At 46.4% G+C, this 16,386-nt stretch overlaps 2 protein-coding genes across 6 annotated transcripts in view; one reads left to right on the top strand and one right to left on the bottom strand.

The window, feature by feature from the left end:
• Tbxas1 (thromboxane A synthase 1) overlaps nucleotides 1-6,679 on the bottom strand; it is a 212,159-nt gene extending 205,480 nt beyond the window's left edge. For both annotated transcript variants that reach the window (XM_087205913.1, XM_087205914.1), the window contains exon 1: nucleotides 5,132-6,679. The gene's annotated coding sequence lies outside the window, so the exon portion shown is untranslated. The remainder of the gene's footprint in view (nucleotides 1-5,131) is intronic.
• Hipk2 (homeodomain interacting protein kinase 2) overlaps nucleotides 4,516-16,386 on the top strand; it is a 192,632-nt gene continuing 180,761 nt past the window's right edge. For 3 of the 4 annotated variants that reach the window (XM_013074489.3, XM_004851271.4, XM_004851270.4), the window contains exon 1: nucleotides 4,516-4,900. In XM_013074489.3, the coding sequence (XP_012929943.1) occupies nucleotides 4,891-4,900 (10 nt within the window). In that variant the 5' untranslated portion in view covers nucleotides 4,516-4,890. The remainder of the gene's footprint in view (nucleotides 4,901-16,386) is intronic. The other variant, XM_004851273.4, reaches the window with a different exon arrangement.

Raw genomic sequence — 16,386 nt, 5'->3', positions numbered from 1 at the left:
TTGTGAAAGATAGAATGCAAGTCAGTTAACTATCTCCTCTGGGCACATCTTCCTTCAAGGGGCAGACTACAGACTCAGACACAGAAACCAGGACCTGTCAAGAAAATGAGAACAACACAAATACACCAAGTCAGAATAAGACCCAGCCTGCACAACAACAGGCTGTGTGCACCCTGAGGGTACTAACAAGACACACACTCCTAAATATACACCCCCAAGAGAGGAAGAGTCCTATCCTGAAATATTGCATAAATACAGAAAAGACCTTTGCTTACTTAATGTGTGAGCTATGGTTTGCACCCTTTCATAGAAAGGCAAATTAAGAAGAAGTGACTGGCATAGATGATTACTAACTCCCTTTTGGTTTTCTTGCCTTCCTTCATTCTTGTTTCATTTTTTTTTTTTTTTTTTTTTTGGTACCGGGGATCGAACTCGGGACCTTGCGCTTGTGAGGCAGGCGCTGGAACCACTGAGCTAAATCCCCGGCCCCATTCTTGTTTCTAAAAATGCCCTGAAGTTAAATGGTATTTGAGCAAACTAGAGTTCTATGGGCTGAAAAAAACCTTATTTATTAATATTAATATTAATATTTTTAGACTTCTTAGAACACTAAGTATTGATGTGTTCATTAAATAAAAGAATGATGTAGACCATCCTATCTCTAGCCAAATGGGCCAGCTCCTGCGCCCATCGTCTTGTCTCAGCCATGACCTTGGCCATATTATTCTATTGGAATGCTCTCTAGTGCCCTCTTCTGGTGCCTGGCTGAACCTCTCCATTCCACTCCTACCTCCACCTATCCAAACACTGCTCCTGCTTTCAGTGGAATTTATGACAAACTCCACGCCCCAGCATTAGTCTCACCCAAGCTAGGGATGTAACTCTTGTTGCCAAATCCAGTGGATCCCTTTCCATTTTCATCTCAAGGGACCTCTTAGGGGCAGGCAACACTAGGATTACTGTTCCCTTTACAAAGTTCTTGCTCTGTGAGGTTGAGGTCCCACTCTGTCTGATGGTACTGTTGTTTGTCTGACCTCTTCTCCGTGCGGAGTTCTTTTTCCTCTTTCCCTCCTTGAAATACTGGTGTTCCTCCAGACTCTGTCTCTGGTCAGCTCCCTTCCTGCCCTCATGTTGTCCCCCAGTGGTATTTTGCTGTGAGGTCTGTGTCTTGCAGTCACCACAGGGAAAGGACATGTTTCACTATCCTCAGTCTGCCCATTCATGAAAGAAAAATTCAAGCTCTTTTCCTTATTTTCCATCTATATGATACCAAGGGAGCTGGCTTCCTAGAGAAGTTTTGCATTTCATGGGAACAGCTTTAGTCCTGGAGGTCTGAAGAGGAGCTGGGCCTCTCATCTGTATGGCTTCATCTTGTTCCCCTTTCAAAGGTCTCTGTCTCCTTGCTCAAGCTAGTTCCCTTCCCCTGGGAAGGAGATCATCCTCAACATGTTTCCAGTTGACACAAGTGATCATCATGTTAATGGACCTTTTGTGTAGAATTATTCAGAGCTAGACAGCAGCTGTGACAGAGTTAGAGGCTATTACTAACTACTCATCAGTGCTGAGTTGAGGGACATCCAAGCCAGCATGCCAGGGACCTTGCCCGAAGGGGCTGCCAGGCTAGTTGAAGGGACAGGATACCTACCCTGATGAGGAGCGTTAGCCAGCTAGGGTGAGGCATGGCATGGGACAACGGTGTATGTTACAGGCAGGAAATGCTTGGTAAGCCCAGGGGAAGAAGGGATAAAAATCATTGGGGCTGGTCCCAGGGGTGGTATTCAGAACAGTGACTGCCTTTTATTGAACCCCACACACTGTATGTCAGCACTCTCGGAACCCACCCCCCCCATCTGACCTCAGGAGCTGTGGTGAGGACTACATTGTAGAGCTTTTATCAAGTTCCTAGTGAACTCACAAGTGAACATGCAATAAATTGCAGCTATCACTCATTTAACAAATATTTGTGCTGGGGATTTAGCTCAATGGTTCCGCCGCCTGCCTCGCAAGCGCAAGGTCCCGAGTTTGATCCCTGGTACCAAAAAAAAACAACAACAACAAATATTTGTGTCATATCTACCATGTGTTGGACTGTATATGGTTGCTGGAAAAACAATGCCAAGCACAATGTCTGTGTTTTCTGCCTTCAGTGACTTACAGGAGAGAACTCTACACACTGCCCAATATGATAGCCAGTGGCCACTGTGGGGGGGGGGATCCTCAGTCACACTAGCTGCATTAAATGTCCCCAAAGAGCCACAGTGGATGTGGATGATGTCACTGCAAGATGTCCTATTGGCCAGCACTGGAAAAAGCAGAGAAACAATAAGCCATTGCACACCTATACTGTAGAGGCTATTAGGTGCAAAAAGAGAGTACTATTATTATTACTATGCTCACTACAATCAAGATACAAAAATTGAGGCTCAGAAATTGAAGTTAGCAATTGGGCCAAGTTCACACTCAGCAGAATTGTTTAAGGGAAGAGCTGGGATTTGAACCTAGGTGTGTCCTACTGCAGTGCTATTCTCAGGCTGTGATTAAATGAGACAAGTGCAAGTAGAAACTGGATAAAGAGAGAAGACAAAGAAGGTACCTCTTGTGGGAAACTGACAGTTTGGGCAAAGGCACAGAGGCACAGGTGGGCAAGGCTGGCAGAGGACCACAAACAAACCAGTCTGGCTGGAGAGGCAGTGGCTTGCTGAACTCCTGTCCGCTGAGAGCTAAGTTGAGACCTGCCCGCCTTGATTAAAAGCCAAGGAGCTGGCAACTCAGCCCTGTGTGTAGAAGTTGAGTCCGTAAAGACCAGAAGGTAGGGGCATGGCCTGGTGAGAACCACACATTATAAAGAGGGCAATGCTGCGCATGAACTGGCCAAGATCAAAACTAGGGAAACCGGTTAAGGACTGTAGGGTGGTTAGAAAGGTGGAGTCCAAATGAATCCTGTGAACCAAAGAACGGCAGCCTGAAAGCCTGTCTCAATACTGTGTGACATTGGGCAATAAACTTGACTTCTCTGGGTCTCAGTTGTTCAACTCTAAAAGGGTATGGCCGGCCCCAACTATTTTTGAGGCTCCTTTGTGCAATGGTTGTCTAGATTGTGCAAATGCAAATGACATTAGGCTGAGAGAAGTACTGGGAATTGTAGCGTTGAATACAGGCATAGGGAAGATGGCAGCCAAAGACCATCCTCAGATGAAGGGGGATGAGGGGTGAGTCATGCAGAAAACCAGGTAAGTGTGTGCAAGAACTTGCCTTCTGAGGTAGTGGAGTGGGCATGGGAAGTTTGGGAAAGATAAGTAGTGAGAAAATAATGGGTTTGTTTGTAAGAAAATGGTACAGTGTTAATGATCATTATTATACGCCCCAAAATAATAGCTTTTAAACTTTTTTGACCTATGACCCACAGTAGGAAATCCAATTTACATCATGGTCCTCCGTGTTTGTCTAGAACATGTAACTGAAGCAAAAGGTTTGTGAAACACTAGTTGTCCTTACTAAGGGCAACGGACTCTGACGTTTTCGATTGGATTCTATTTCAATTCTTTTAAAAAGCTGATTGTCATTCACCGAATTCATTGTATGATCTAGTCCTCTGTCACAATCCAGAATTTTAAGAACACTGCCTAAAAGGATCCAACAAGTCTTAAGCCGGAGGGTGGGAAGGTGTCCTATGCAAACACTCAGAAGAGAGGTGTAGCTGGAGCTCGAATCCCAGAGGCCTGAGCAGCAAGGCCTGGGACCCACGCAGCGGGAACTTCCCACCCAGGTGGTGGAGGCGGGGCCCTCCAGACAGTAGAAGCAAGAAGGAGACCGAGAGCAGGATGGAGTGGAATCCAAGCTCCACGGACGAGCTTCTGCACCTCTGACAGTGCACTGATTTGCAAAGGTCCGGCACCCACCGGTCCTCCTGGGAGCCCGGTGCAAGCCCACTCCCTTGCCCATTCATTCATTCCCCTGCGGTCTCTGGAAGCGCGGGAGGGTGAGACACTTTGCCAGCTGATGTCTGTAGTCCATCACCGTCCAAGTCCCGACACGCGCGATCCCCTCCCCATGCACCCCACGCGCACACAAACGCACCCCACGTGTACACAGATGCACACACACACACACACGCACATGCACCCTACGCGTGGCCTGCACACACACATACACGCACATACACGCGCACACAAAGTTCCACTTGCTCCCTGCGCAGGCTGGCTGTCCCGTGCTCGCCGGGCCCACGCACGATCGTGGCCTGGCGCGCTGGCGCCGGCCCTGACCCCGCTGCCCGCACCCGCCGTGCCCCGCGCTCGGCCCTGCCCGCCTCGCATCCGTGCCATCGGCGCTCGATTGCGCACGGGCTCCTGGTCTCTCCCGGCTCGGCTCTCCGCGCGCCCCGCGCCACCCGCGCCCGCCCCTCCGCCGCCGCCGCCGCCGCCGCCGCCGCCGCGCTCCCCGACCCCTCCCCCTCCCGCGGCCTCCTCCCTCCTCCCTCCTCCCTCCCCTCCTCCTCCTCCTCCTCCTCCTTCTCCTCCCGAGCAACTTTTGCGGAGCCCCCACACACAGCCATGCTAAGCTGAGCTCCGGCCGGGCCCTGGCCGCGCGCTGCCCGCCCCGGCTCCCGCCCTCCGCGGACCCGGCCCTCGGCCCGGCGCTCGCAGGCAGGGCCCGGTCCGCGGCGGCCACGGCGACGGCGACGGCGACGGCCACGGCGGCGCGCCTGGCCCCCTCCCCCGGCGCCGGCCGAGCGCAGCGGTGATGCGGGCGCGGGCGGCCTCGGCGGCGCCGCGAGCGGAGACGCAGGCTCAAGATGGCAGAAGCCGCCTGAGGCGGGGGGGGCCGAGCCCGCGCGCCGCGTTCCCGCGCCCGTTGCCATGAGCCGCGGACACCCCAGCCCCGACGGCCCGCATGTGCGAAGGTAAGGGGCGGCCGACCCCAGCTTTGTTCGTGCCTGGGTGGGGGCCGCGACCCTCCGGGCGGCCCGGCCCCGGCTCGGGGCTGGCATTCCGGGTGGGCGAGGCGGGGTGAGGGGGTGTGCCGGGTGCCCGCGGCCGCAGGAAGGAGCGGGAGGGGACCGGGAAGACAGACCCGCGCCTGGCTTTCGTTCTGTGTGACCAGTGAAGGTGATGCTTTTAGCCTCCCCCATTACCTTTAGGGTCACATCTCCTTTCTACTTCTCTGCCCTCCTCGCCGCTCCCCTTTCCGTTGCTCTCCACTCCCACCCCACGCTTCTTTATTCTTCTCGAGCCTCCGATGGGGGGGGGGTGGCTGTGGAATCAGATTGTATGGGGCCAGGCGGAGAGAGAGGGGCTAGAGATGAAAAGTCCATTTCAGACCCAGGCAGAACAATGAAATAGGCTAAAATCTCCCCGCATTAGCGTCTGAAGAAGGTAGTTTGGGCTTTCAAGTCAGGGGTGGCAGAGACGTTTTTTCTGGATGAGTCTGGGTAGATCGGTTTTGTGCACCTTCTTCACCTGGCTGATTTTTTTTCCGATTTGACTGTCTTCGGGAAGAAAGAAAAGAAGGTAAGGCAAAAGCACTATATTTGCCTTGCACACTCTTCCGTTTCTCTTCAGTCAGTTTCGTGGAGCTTCCTTCAGAAATCAAACCCGAATCAACTAAGTTTTTACAGTTCGATTTTTTTTTTTGTACTTGTAGTACGAGGGATTTTCAACGAAAGTATGCCTGATTTTTCCACTCGTTTTATCCTGAAAATGTTCCTGTCATAAAATCATTGAAATTGCAGCCTTTCCATACTTTCAGTGACGGTCCATCTGGCTTTCTTTCGGTTTTGTTCAGATATTCTGTGGATTAAATCCCAAATGAGAGGGGAAAGGATTTGCATGGAACCTAGAGGAGGGACAAGAAGAGATTGTAATCCTATAAATCCGGAGAATAGTTGTGGCAAGTGAGACAGGGATCACATTAATAGTTTTATCTCTGTTAGGAGAGGCTGATTTTTAAAAAAAAAACTTATCTGAAAAGAAAATCTGTTATTAGTTCCAGGGCTCCAAATGAATTAGGTTTCTAGGTGGAATAGAGTTACCAGTCAGGCCTTGGATATCGAGGCTGTAAATAACCTATCGACTGTAAATATTTTTTTTTTCAGACTCTCTTAGAAACAAAGGGGCTGTTTAGAAGGCAACAGAGAGATGTTATTCCAGGGGCTTTCCTCTTTGATTCTGAAGAACACAAGGTCCATTTAACCATTCGACAAAGCAAAACAAAATTTCTGATCAGTCCACCACGCAGAAGAGAACATGCCAGTGGATATGGGAACATGCAGGAGAGCCCACGTCGGGCGTGCATTGTTCATCTGTCTAGGGGAGGGGGCTGCAGTCAAAGCTCCCACTGTCTAGAGTGTTAAAATGAAACAGTTTTCTCTTTATTAAGTATGTACCTCCTTGAGACTCCCTCTGCTGGACACTCCGGGTGAGCATTAGAGAAGGAACTTGGCATTGAATTCAGGACTATTGACTGCTGCTTTCTCTCCCTGTTACAGTGGACTGGGTCTGTGGGTAGGGATGTATTTTGTCAACTTTGTGCAAAGCCACCTTGAGAACTGCGCTGCTCACATGTTCATTCGTTCTAAATCCATGTGGAGTGTCGGCCATCCCTTGTTCCTGAGACCCAGCACTCCCATTTTTATTACATAGCTCTTTCAGTGCATCACACCAGATAAGAACTGTAGGTGTGTAAGGTGTTATGGTTTAAGAATAATCATGATCTCAAAGGTCTCAGCTCACAGGTTTTCCTTGTCAGCCTGCCTTCCGTGTCACAGGTGACCCATCCAGTCACCCTTCTCAACCCTGGTTTTCCTCAATTTTGTGTGTGCTTTCTCAGTTGCTCCATGTTTGGTAGCCTTTTATTCTATAAGAGTTTCTCTATACGTCTTTATAATTCTTTTCCTACTCTTCCTCCCACCTCTCCTCAGTTTTAGTATATGTGCTGCCAAAGCAGGCACTTTCCCTCTCCTTAACCAGCTCAGTGTCCCTCAGCCAAAAGCTCAGCCTGATCTTTCTGAGAGACTGTTGGGCATCCTCTAAAACAGGCACAGTCTCCACAGCCAGGGATCATGCTGGGACCCATGTACATGCACTGTGGGGGCTGCTTCTGAGATTCCTCAGGCCTCCTTTCTCCCTCCTTGGTGACAACCTGGTTTTAACCATACCCTTATCAGGGCATGTGGACTCCCTCTGTGTCTCTTAAATATGCAGGGCTTTTCCTGTGGAGTTCTCCTGGAAAAGGGATTTCTTATGAGTTTTAAGCTCCTAAAAATTGAATGTGATTCTTCTAAGGAGAAGTATAATGACACATGAGGCCTTTGGCTGGAACTGCTTCAGTGGAGTTGGAGTACTGAGTGAAGGCCTGCCTACATTAGAGGAACATTCAGAACTGCCAAAGACTTAGATAAGAATGCTGTTTTTGAAACGAGGTATATTTGATAATATGATCTGACAGGTAGGAAAGTATAATCACTTCCAGCGTTTGCTTTAACAAGGTTAGGTTTATAAATAGCACATTAGTTTTCAGGGGCTTGGTACTGATCAAGTTAAACTTCTTTTAAAAAGGTTTATTTTCTTTGGAAGCTTGAACTTTTGCCTTGTGATTGTATTTATTCCATCAACTTGCTTAGCAGAGCTTTTTTAGTGTATAGTGCAAAAGCCAACCACAAAGATCTGGATTGCTGTGGGTTTGAATTAGAGAGACCTAAATTCCAAATGAATTGTGTCTCACTGTACCTGAGATGCAATATGTTGACTAGTGTTGGCTTATATCAAGGAGTACTTCATAGTCAGGCATCTAGAAACTCTCACGCTAAAATCCATTGTCAGACAGACCTGAAGACACCTTTCTACTAAGAAATGAGATTCTAAACCATCTTCCCTTAAAAGAATTGATGACACACGTCCCAAAATATCTTTTCCTGTGTTTATGTTTTATATTTTTAAAATGAGTAAGTATAAATATTGTCTTCCTGCTTGTCACATTTGAGTAGTGAATCAAAGCTCATTAATTTTACCTGTGACTCTGGACAATGTGGTATGGCACTTGAATCAGAGAAACTCGAATCTGAGTCTAGCCACATGACTTTGGGCATCCTATTTAACTTTTCAGAGCTTTTTTTTTTTAACTTTCCAACTTTATTGGATTGTGTGAGGACTCCATTAGAAACTAGTATATTTAGTAAAGTCCCAGCTGTAGCAGGCATTTTCTCGGTAATGTGTTAAATCCCTCTATCTTCTGAGCTGCTTACAGGCATGACGACCCCAGGGAAAGAATAACCCACATATAGTTTAGAAAACCAATAATAGCAACATTTCAATTATTAATCTCCTGCTATTCCTTTTCCAGTTTGGGCACCAGCAACAATAAACCCCCTATAGCCATAGAAGAAAGGACCTTTTTTTTACCCTTCTGTGACCTTTCCAGAGTCTTTATCCCCATTGAGCTTCTGCTGGTTTCAGGTAGAGAGCTTCTTTTCTGTAGTGGCACTTTCTAGCTACTTTAAACATGTGCAAATAAATGCTAGAACAAAGTTTCAGGGGCTGCAGCTGTGTCTCTGAGAAAGTATCCTCAAGTATGAAAGGTAAGCTTTGCCATTAGCCAGGGTCCATTCTGAAACAAGGCTACAGGCCAGGAACCCCCAGTGCCTCCTCAGAGGGGAGGCTTAGCACCCTGCCTCCAGCCAGAATCTGCCTCACCATGTATTAAACATAGTTTCCTACCAAGGAAAATGGGGTGCTTTATGCAAGTTACAGCTGCTCATATTCTTCATATTTTATGTTCCTTCATTTCTCTCTTCCTTCTTTCCATAGAGACCACTCTTGGGGAACCACCTTTGAGGTTTGCATGGAACAAAGTATTAATGATCAAGAGGTTAGGCTATGTGAGCATTTTTTTTTTTTGGTACCAGGGATCGAACTCGGGACCTTGCAGCAGGTGGCGGTACCACTGAGCTAAATCCCCAGCCCTATGTGAGCATTTTTTATTGTTCTCTGAACTTGTAATTTGCCAGTGCTTTCTGGTAGCCTGTGATGATGATTCAAGCACTTGGGGTTGCTATTAAAGACAGGGTTCAGAATAATGCCAGCAGACTTAAGTGTGAACTTGAAAGATCCCAACTTGTAAGTTCCATTTCATATGGCAATATCCAGTTGGAGGAAAAAACCCAGGAAATTGAAAACCTGGAGAAGCACAGGAAGATCTTTATTTTTCTTCTAAAAGAAACAGATATTTGGGTTGATGCTCTTAAGACTTAGACTGTGCATTGTGCTGGGCACTTTCCAAACCCTCTATTCACAAAAACTCACTGCTCCCCCACTCTGCAGACCAGGGCACATCTTTATGTGTTCCTTCGGCAAACATTTACATAGGATCTGTTATGTGCTGGGCCCTGTGGCAGATTCTGTGTTTGGAGAAAGGACAGAGACTTGGCCCCTGTCCTCAGGGAGTTCAGGGGTAAGGGAGGTGAAAGTCAAGGTCTTTAAACTTAGACTCACTGGGTCTGAGCCCAGAGGAAACTTTTTTCTTCTTGTTCTTTTGTTGTTGTTGTTTTAATGGCAGTTCTTAAGTGCTTATGTTTTTTAAGGTGTAAAGGAAGGCCCTACTTCCCTATTTTCTCTTGAAATATTTTCTTTATTTAGACTACAAACTAAAAGTATTTCTGAGTGTGAAAAGTACTCACAGGTTTCCTTAGAATTTCTTTGATATTACCGTCTCTTAATTTCAGAGGACTCTGTCTTCCTCTTTCATTACTTAAACTTTACATCTTTGTCATGCAAATACATTTCTCATTTGCACATGCTGCCAGGGCATTTTCTGTTTTCCTCATTTAGTTATGGACTTGTTGTGAAAGGCCTCTTGGATCCATGTGTGGCTGTTAGAGAATTGATTTTTGGCTTTGCTGCCATGCTGAGCTCTTGTATTCTGGGTAGCTATACAGTCATACTTACCAGTGGGGACATAGATCAAGTGGTCATCTAGCAGCATTCAGTGCTACTTCCCAGGAGCACGTCATTCTGGGAAGTACGAAAAGAGGAAAGCCTGGCTCTATTCTTAGGAATATAGGGTCCCAGAGAAGGAGGAGACTCCAATGGTGGTCACCCCCTGCCTTCAGGAAGGTGAATGTCCTTGATTCGAAAACCATCAGTTCATTAAAGCATTTTTCAGGAAAAGGTACAAGGGACTCCCAAATCCAGTATTCTGTTAACTTGATTTTCAAGAATTTCAGCCAGCCAGGCCTGGCTGAAATCTTGTCTGCTGTCATTCTAACTTGTTTTCTTTTACTCAGTTCCCTTCTGTAAAACCTTTCATTATATTTAGAGATAATAACTGGGTTTCTTTGGCTTTTCCTTTCAGAACCCCCTTTTTGTGTCCCTGAAAGCATCCCCTCTCCTCTGAACTGGCTCTGGATTCTCCCCACTCAAGAAAAACAATGGTGGTGATCAGATCTGAATATAGTTCTTTAATATGTTCTCATTAGTATGGCACATACAAAAAAAATGACTTCAGGGTTTTTGCATCCTTGGGAGTTCCTGGGGTGCAAGAGCCCTGTCTGATTCATCTTTGCATCCCCCATAATAGCTATGCAGTTCCTTAAACCTAGTAGGCACTTCATAATTATTTGTTGACTTATCTGTTCCCTTAATAGATCTAAGTAATAATTTACTAAATAGCACCTGTAGATTGGTGACTCAGTTAGCTTGCACTCACCTCAGCCCCAAGTCTTGATTTCTCTTGTACTCTGATATCCTCAGCCCAACCAAACCACCACCTTCTCCTTGACTCTGTTGAATACATTGAATTTCATGCCTGTAGTTCAACTCTTTAGAATCTTTCTTATCTTCTGCATGTCTGACAAACAGAATGGAGAGTACATAAATATAAGAAAAACTGTACTTGGATGAAGAAGAGAGTACACAGAAGAATCTTGATGATTCAATGTAATATTAGTTCATCCAGGTTGAGAAAGGAGTTTGTCAAATTCTCTATGGATTATGAGTCAGCAAACGCCGTACCTGTTTCACCAGGTCCCTAAGTCGGTGAGCTAGATATTTGCAGAGTGGCTATAAGACAGGCTTTCAGAGGGTGGTCCTCCTTCCCTTTGGTCTATAGCTGGTGGGAACAGTAAAGACAGAATGGAAAATCTCATTGCAACTAGTACATTTTTTGATGAATGACTCTGCCATTAGAAAACAAGGAGGAAAATTGTTGCCTAAAAAACAAATCTTTAAAACTGCAAAAATAATTCTGTGGGTTATAGTCACTTATTTCTGAAAACAGCACTGAATAGATTTGTAGTGATTTTGGTAGTGTTCTGTTTTAACAATTCTTGCTGACTACTTTTGCCCTAGCAGATTTTGATTAATTAAATGCCATGTTTAAACAGAATTAAGATTGATTGACTCTTATGCATGTTCCAGTCCTTTACTTTTTAAAACTTGGGTCACAAAAAGAATGCAGTGTAATATATGAGTGGACAAGGGCATTTCTCCTCCCCCCAAGATGGTTTTGTCCATCAACAGTGAAAGATTGAAGATTGCTCTGAAACCTTCCATAATACCTGATAGAAAAGCATTTCTGATCCACACAGTTGCAGATTGCATCCTGGGGAAAAGAATTTGTTTGTAGACATTTACCATTTTCTTCCAAACCAATATTTCCTTACTGATTAAACCTGTTAGTTGTTACTCAAACATTCAGTGGGTTTTCTAAAGACTTATCATAATAAAAGTGATCCATCATGCCAGTCCTATATAGAACTTCTAGGGCCGGGGATTTAGCTCAGTGGTTCTGGCACTTGCCTCCCAAGTGCAAGGTCCTGAGTTCAATCCTCAGTACCCCCCCTAAAAAAAAGCCATTTGTATATAGAACTTCTAGATCCAGAGCCTTAAAAAAACATTTTAATGGTGTTTGTGCCTGTGATCCTGTCAAAAGTCGCTTGATAAGGAGAGCTATAAAACTCAGGCTTGTGTCTTGTTGTGAAATTGTGTTCTTTTTTTCCCCCCCTCACTTATTCTTTTCTCCAATAAAGAGTTTATAAGGTTCTGATAAAAAGCAGAATGTAAATTCTTAAAATTGTACAAAGACAGCAAATTACACTCTCCCAAATTCTGTGTAACTACACCCACTCACCAGAACCACTCTGCTAGCCAGGACTTCAGGTGGAAAGTGAATTTCAGGGGATCTTGTGTCAAGGAGCAAGAGTGGGAGTGAGTGCATGTGTGTGTGTACGTACATGTGCATTCGGCTTTAGCCCCTGGACCACTTATATCTTCGGTGAGATTACTGTTCGTCATTAAGTATGACCTGCACCATCAGGAAAAGATTAATCGATGTTCATTATGTTCTGCTGAGACTGGGAGGCTCACTAATGTATTACAAAAATGAAAATGATTAAAATAAAGAAACTCTTTCATTTGATTATACCATGGCTTACTCCAAAAAGGAGTCACCTAAAGGGTTAAGTTTCTGGTAGGGGGAAATTAATTTATGTAGATCAACTTCATGGATCAGCTTATTTCCAAGGAAGTCCAATAAATGAGGCAGTCCTCCATAAAGAGACAACAGAAACAGTAAAAGCTCTTGTGCTGGCTTAACAAGGTGAATAAGCAGACTGTATAATAGAATTCATTTGCAAAGTAATTTTTGCTCTGGCTGGAGTGGTAAGCACAAAATAGACCAGCAGATGAGAATACTAAGTGTTTGGGATCAGTTGTTGAAAGGTTTAAAAGGGGTTCTAATTCAAGAGACATTTTGTGGTGTGGAGAAGGGGACTGATATAATCAAAATGATACTTGAACAAGGTGATTTTTACTGGCCTGGATAGAATAGTAGGAAGGAGGCTGCTGGGGATGAGCCCTTCTGGGAGGCCAGGATCTGTTGTCAGAGATACAAGCACTGTAGTGGTGGGACCACTGGCCTGGTCACGCAGGAGCACTTGCCCATGTGCCTGGCCCAGAGGTTCAATAAATATTTGTTCCTTTTTGCTTTCCTTCCCCACCTTGTGCAGAATCTAGGATCAGGAAGAGTTCCTGGTATCAGCAATACTGGGATATTTGCTCTATTTTGAGAATTAAAAAGCTCTTTTTTTTTTTTTGGTACCTGGGATCGAACTCGGGTCCTTGCACTTGCAAGGCAGGCTGCGGAACCACTGAGCTAAATCCCCAGCCCGAAAAAAGCTCTTCTTTTGTAGGCTCTTCTTGGGTCCTAGTATAACCTGGTAGGGTCTTCACACATTAGTATTTGCCCGGCAACACATGAGACACCAAGGTCCAGAGCAATGACAAGGCTGTCCAGAGTCAGTGGATAGAGTCAAGCTCTTCCTGCACCACATGCTGTGCACAGAAGCCCTGGAACACTGAGTGGCGCTTTGCTGGGCTGCACTACCAGGTGGGGTTCCAGGGTCATGGCTCCTAGGAGGCCATCAGCCACTGCCCTTTGTCTTCAGACTGTGAGGGGGCGTCTCTGAGCATGGGTCTACAAAGCCCATCCTGGAGAGTGTAGTTACCCCTTTCCCAAAGAGAACCTGACCACAGTGGCTTCAGTGCCAGCATTTCATTTTCTGTTCCCTTTTCCTGGTGGGAAGCATTTCCTGATGCTATCCTGAGGAAGTTCTTAGCTTGTCACCACAAGCTACTCATTAACAACAACAGAAAATGACAGGAGAGCAATTAGTACAATGATGATGAGTTTCATGAAACCTTAGACCACTTTTAAGACATTAAGCAGGCTTTGAAAGAAATACAGATATCCTAACGTCCAGTTTAGAGTCCTTCGTTCCTTTTGACCTGAGCACAACTTGAGCCTCGCCACTGCCCTCAGCTGTGACATCCTTCCTGAGGTGGGATGCATGGGTACGTTTTCATCCAGTGCTGCTCCATCCTGACTTGGAAGAATTTCTGTCCTGCTGCACAACCCTTGAGAGCATCTGAATACAGATTTCACACTAATGAAAGCACAAACTAGAGGTGGGCTTGCCTTGATGTTTGGGGGTTCTTAGACAAAGCTCCCAACCTGCCTCCAACCCTCTATCTCTCCTGGTTTTCCTGTCCAAGCTATCATCACACCCACCTCCTCTCGACCAGGATTTCTTTTCCAGTACCTGTCAGGCTGCTGTGTGCATCCACAGGCCCTGGCATTTTGGAGAGGAATCTGGCAGCCCTGGTGTCTTGGAGAGAGCAGATGTTCAACCCTGACCCTGGGGCTGCCTCACCTCTTGGGGAGGATGTGGCCTATGCACTTGTGCCCTGCCTAAAGGCAGTGCTGATAAGGGGACACCTTGCTTCAAACAACAAAGACAACTTGAAATGCTTCCTGTTTGTACAAGTGATGGCTGGTGATTGCTTCACCTCATGCTCTGTCCCTTTTCTAACCTTCCTCACCCTCTGTCTTCTACACTGGGTGCTTCTGGAAGCACCCTGGCTGGTTCCTGTTTCTGTTCAGGTAGCTCAGTCATCAGCCTGTTCCTCCCATGAGTGAAGCTTCACAGCCGACCTGGTACATATGACAGCTGTCCTGTGAGTTTCAGCCATCAGCATATATGGCTTCCTCCCCCATCATGCATCCTTGATGGTGTGTTTTCTCTCTGCTTCCACCCACTTACTACCTACCTGCAAGCCAGGCTCCTTCACTTACCTCCTTGTTCTTTGGACTTTGTGTGCCTTGGGGGGCAGGGGTGTGCTTTGTTAGCCTGGTGTATAGGTGAGAAGGCCTAAGTGGATTTACCTGGGAATCTGTCTTTGGGTGTATTTGTGCCTAGGGCTGTTTAGAGAAGTGGTTTTCCAACCTAGGGATCACCAATCCTCAGTCACCTAGAGGGCTTCTTTTTCCCTTTGATACAGGGTCTCTCTATGTAGTTCAGGCTGGCTTTGAACTTACTGTGTAGCCCAGCCTGGCCTTGAACTCGAAAGCAATCCTCCTGCCTCAGCCTCCCGAATGCTGGGATTATAGGAATGCACCACCAAGCTGAGAGAATCATTGTTTTGGAGGAATGTATTTCTCATGAAAAAGTAGTTCGTATTTGATATCAGAGGGCTGATATTTGGACAGAAGCTCTGCATACATATAGGAGAGTGAAAGACCTGCATTAGCATCATGAGCAGCTCTCCTGCCTTTTGTGGCTATGATTTCCAGAAGCCACAGGAATATGCCTACCCGGCCCCAACCTGCAGTCTTTCCCCTGCCTCCTCATCTCCTTTGGACCAGGCAGGAAGTACAGGAGCTGCTTTCTCTTGATCTTCCAGAGCAGGCCAGTCTGCTGATGGACAGTTTGGCCCTGGGCTGTGGAACAGAATGGGCAGGTATCATTCGCACAGTAACATATTATTATTATTAACTAACATTTAAGAGCTCTGTGATTTTCTCCATTTACAGAAGAGGAAATTGAGGCTTAGTGATATTAAATAATGTATCCAAGGTCTGCAAACCAGTAATTGGTAGAGCCAGGGCTTGAACTGGAGTCCACCTGACGCCAGAGCTTGCTCTTGTCTTGACAGGCAGGCTGCCCGGCTCCCTACAGGTGAGCTGGAGCGCTCCACATAGCATGTAGGAGGCCCACTGAGAAGGGTCAGAATCCTTCTTGGAAAAAGTGCAGCCACGCTGGAGATGCTAGGTGCTAGAGTGTTACTGTCCCAACACAGACGTCAGCCAACAGGCCCGATGAGTTAGCGAGGGCAAAGCACGTAGTGCAGTGGCTGGTGTGTAGAAGTGAGTCCTGAGCCCCCTTTGAGCAGCAAACAGATAATATATCCAAGAGTAACCTCACAGAGAGCTGGGGGAAAATACCATGAATAAAAGTAAATAACAGTGAACACTCACTGAGCACTTGGATTGCTAGTTTTGTTAGGAGACTTCGCAGTATGCATTCGTTGCTCCCTTGTAGTAATGGTTGAAGGTGGGGTCCACAGGTGCCCAGAAGGTCAGGCGGCTCATACCCACAGAGCAAGGGTGGGTCCCAGGCTGACTGCATCCAGCTAGGACCCTCCACCTCCAGGTCTTCCCAGCCCTTCTTGGAAAAGGAAGTGGAGTTTGTAAACATGCTGGTTCTTCTCCAAACATAGTAGTTTTTGTTTCGATCAAAATCTGAACGCATACTTTAAAATTTGAAGCACTGAGTGGTGAAGGGGGTTTAAATTCAGCACGGAATTTGACAGACCCATCTGTAGGGCAGAATAGGTGAGCTAGACTCAAGATTCTGCTGTGGGAGAGCATTTAACATGGTGGAGGAGGAGGAGCCACAAAGAAGTAAGAAGGAGAGCCAGTGGGACAAACAGGATGGGACAGGGTGTTAGCAGTTCGAAGTCTTGGTGGGTATCATCATCTCTCATCATTAGACTACCATAAATCCTTCACAATTAAATGTGAGATTGAACAGCAATTACTGAGTGTGTTCAGTATGCC

The sequence above is a fragment of the Heterocephalus glaber genome, unplaced genomic scaffold, assembly GCF_053883595.1.
Source record: "Heterocephalus glaber isolate CG9 unplaced genomic scaffold, H.glaber_assembly_v1.0 deba00000621, whole genome shotgun sequence".
In the NCBI taxonomy this organism is placed as follows: domain Eukaryota; kingdom Metazoa; phylum Chordata; class Mammalia; order Rodentia; family Bathyergidae; genus Heterocephalus; species Heterocephalus glaber.
The sequence above is the reverse complement of the archived record's forward strand: the minus strand, read 5'-3'. Positions and strand labels throughout refer to the sequence as shown.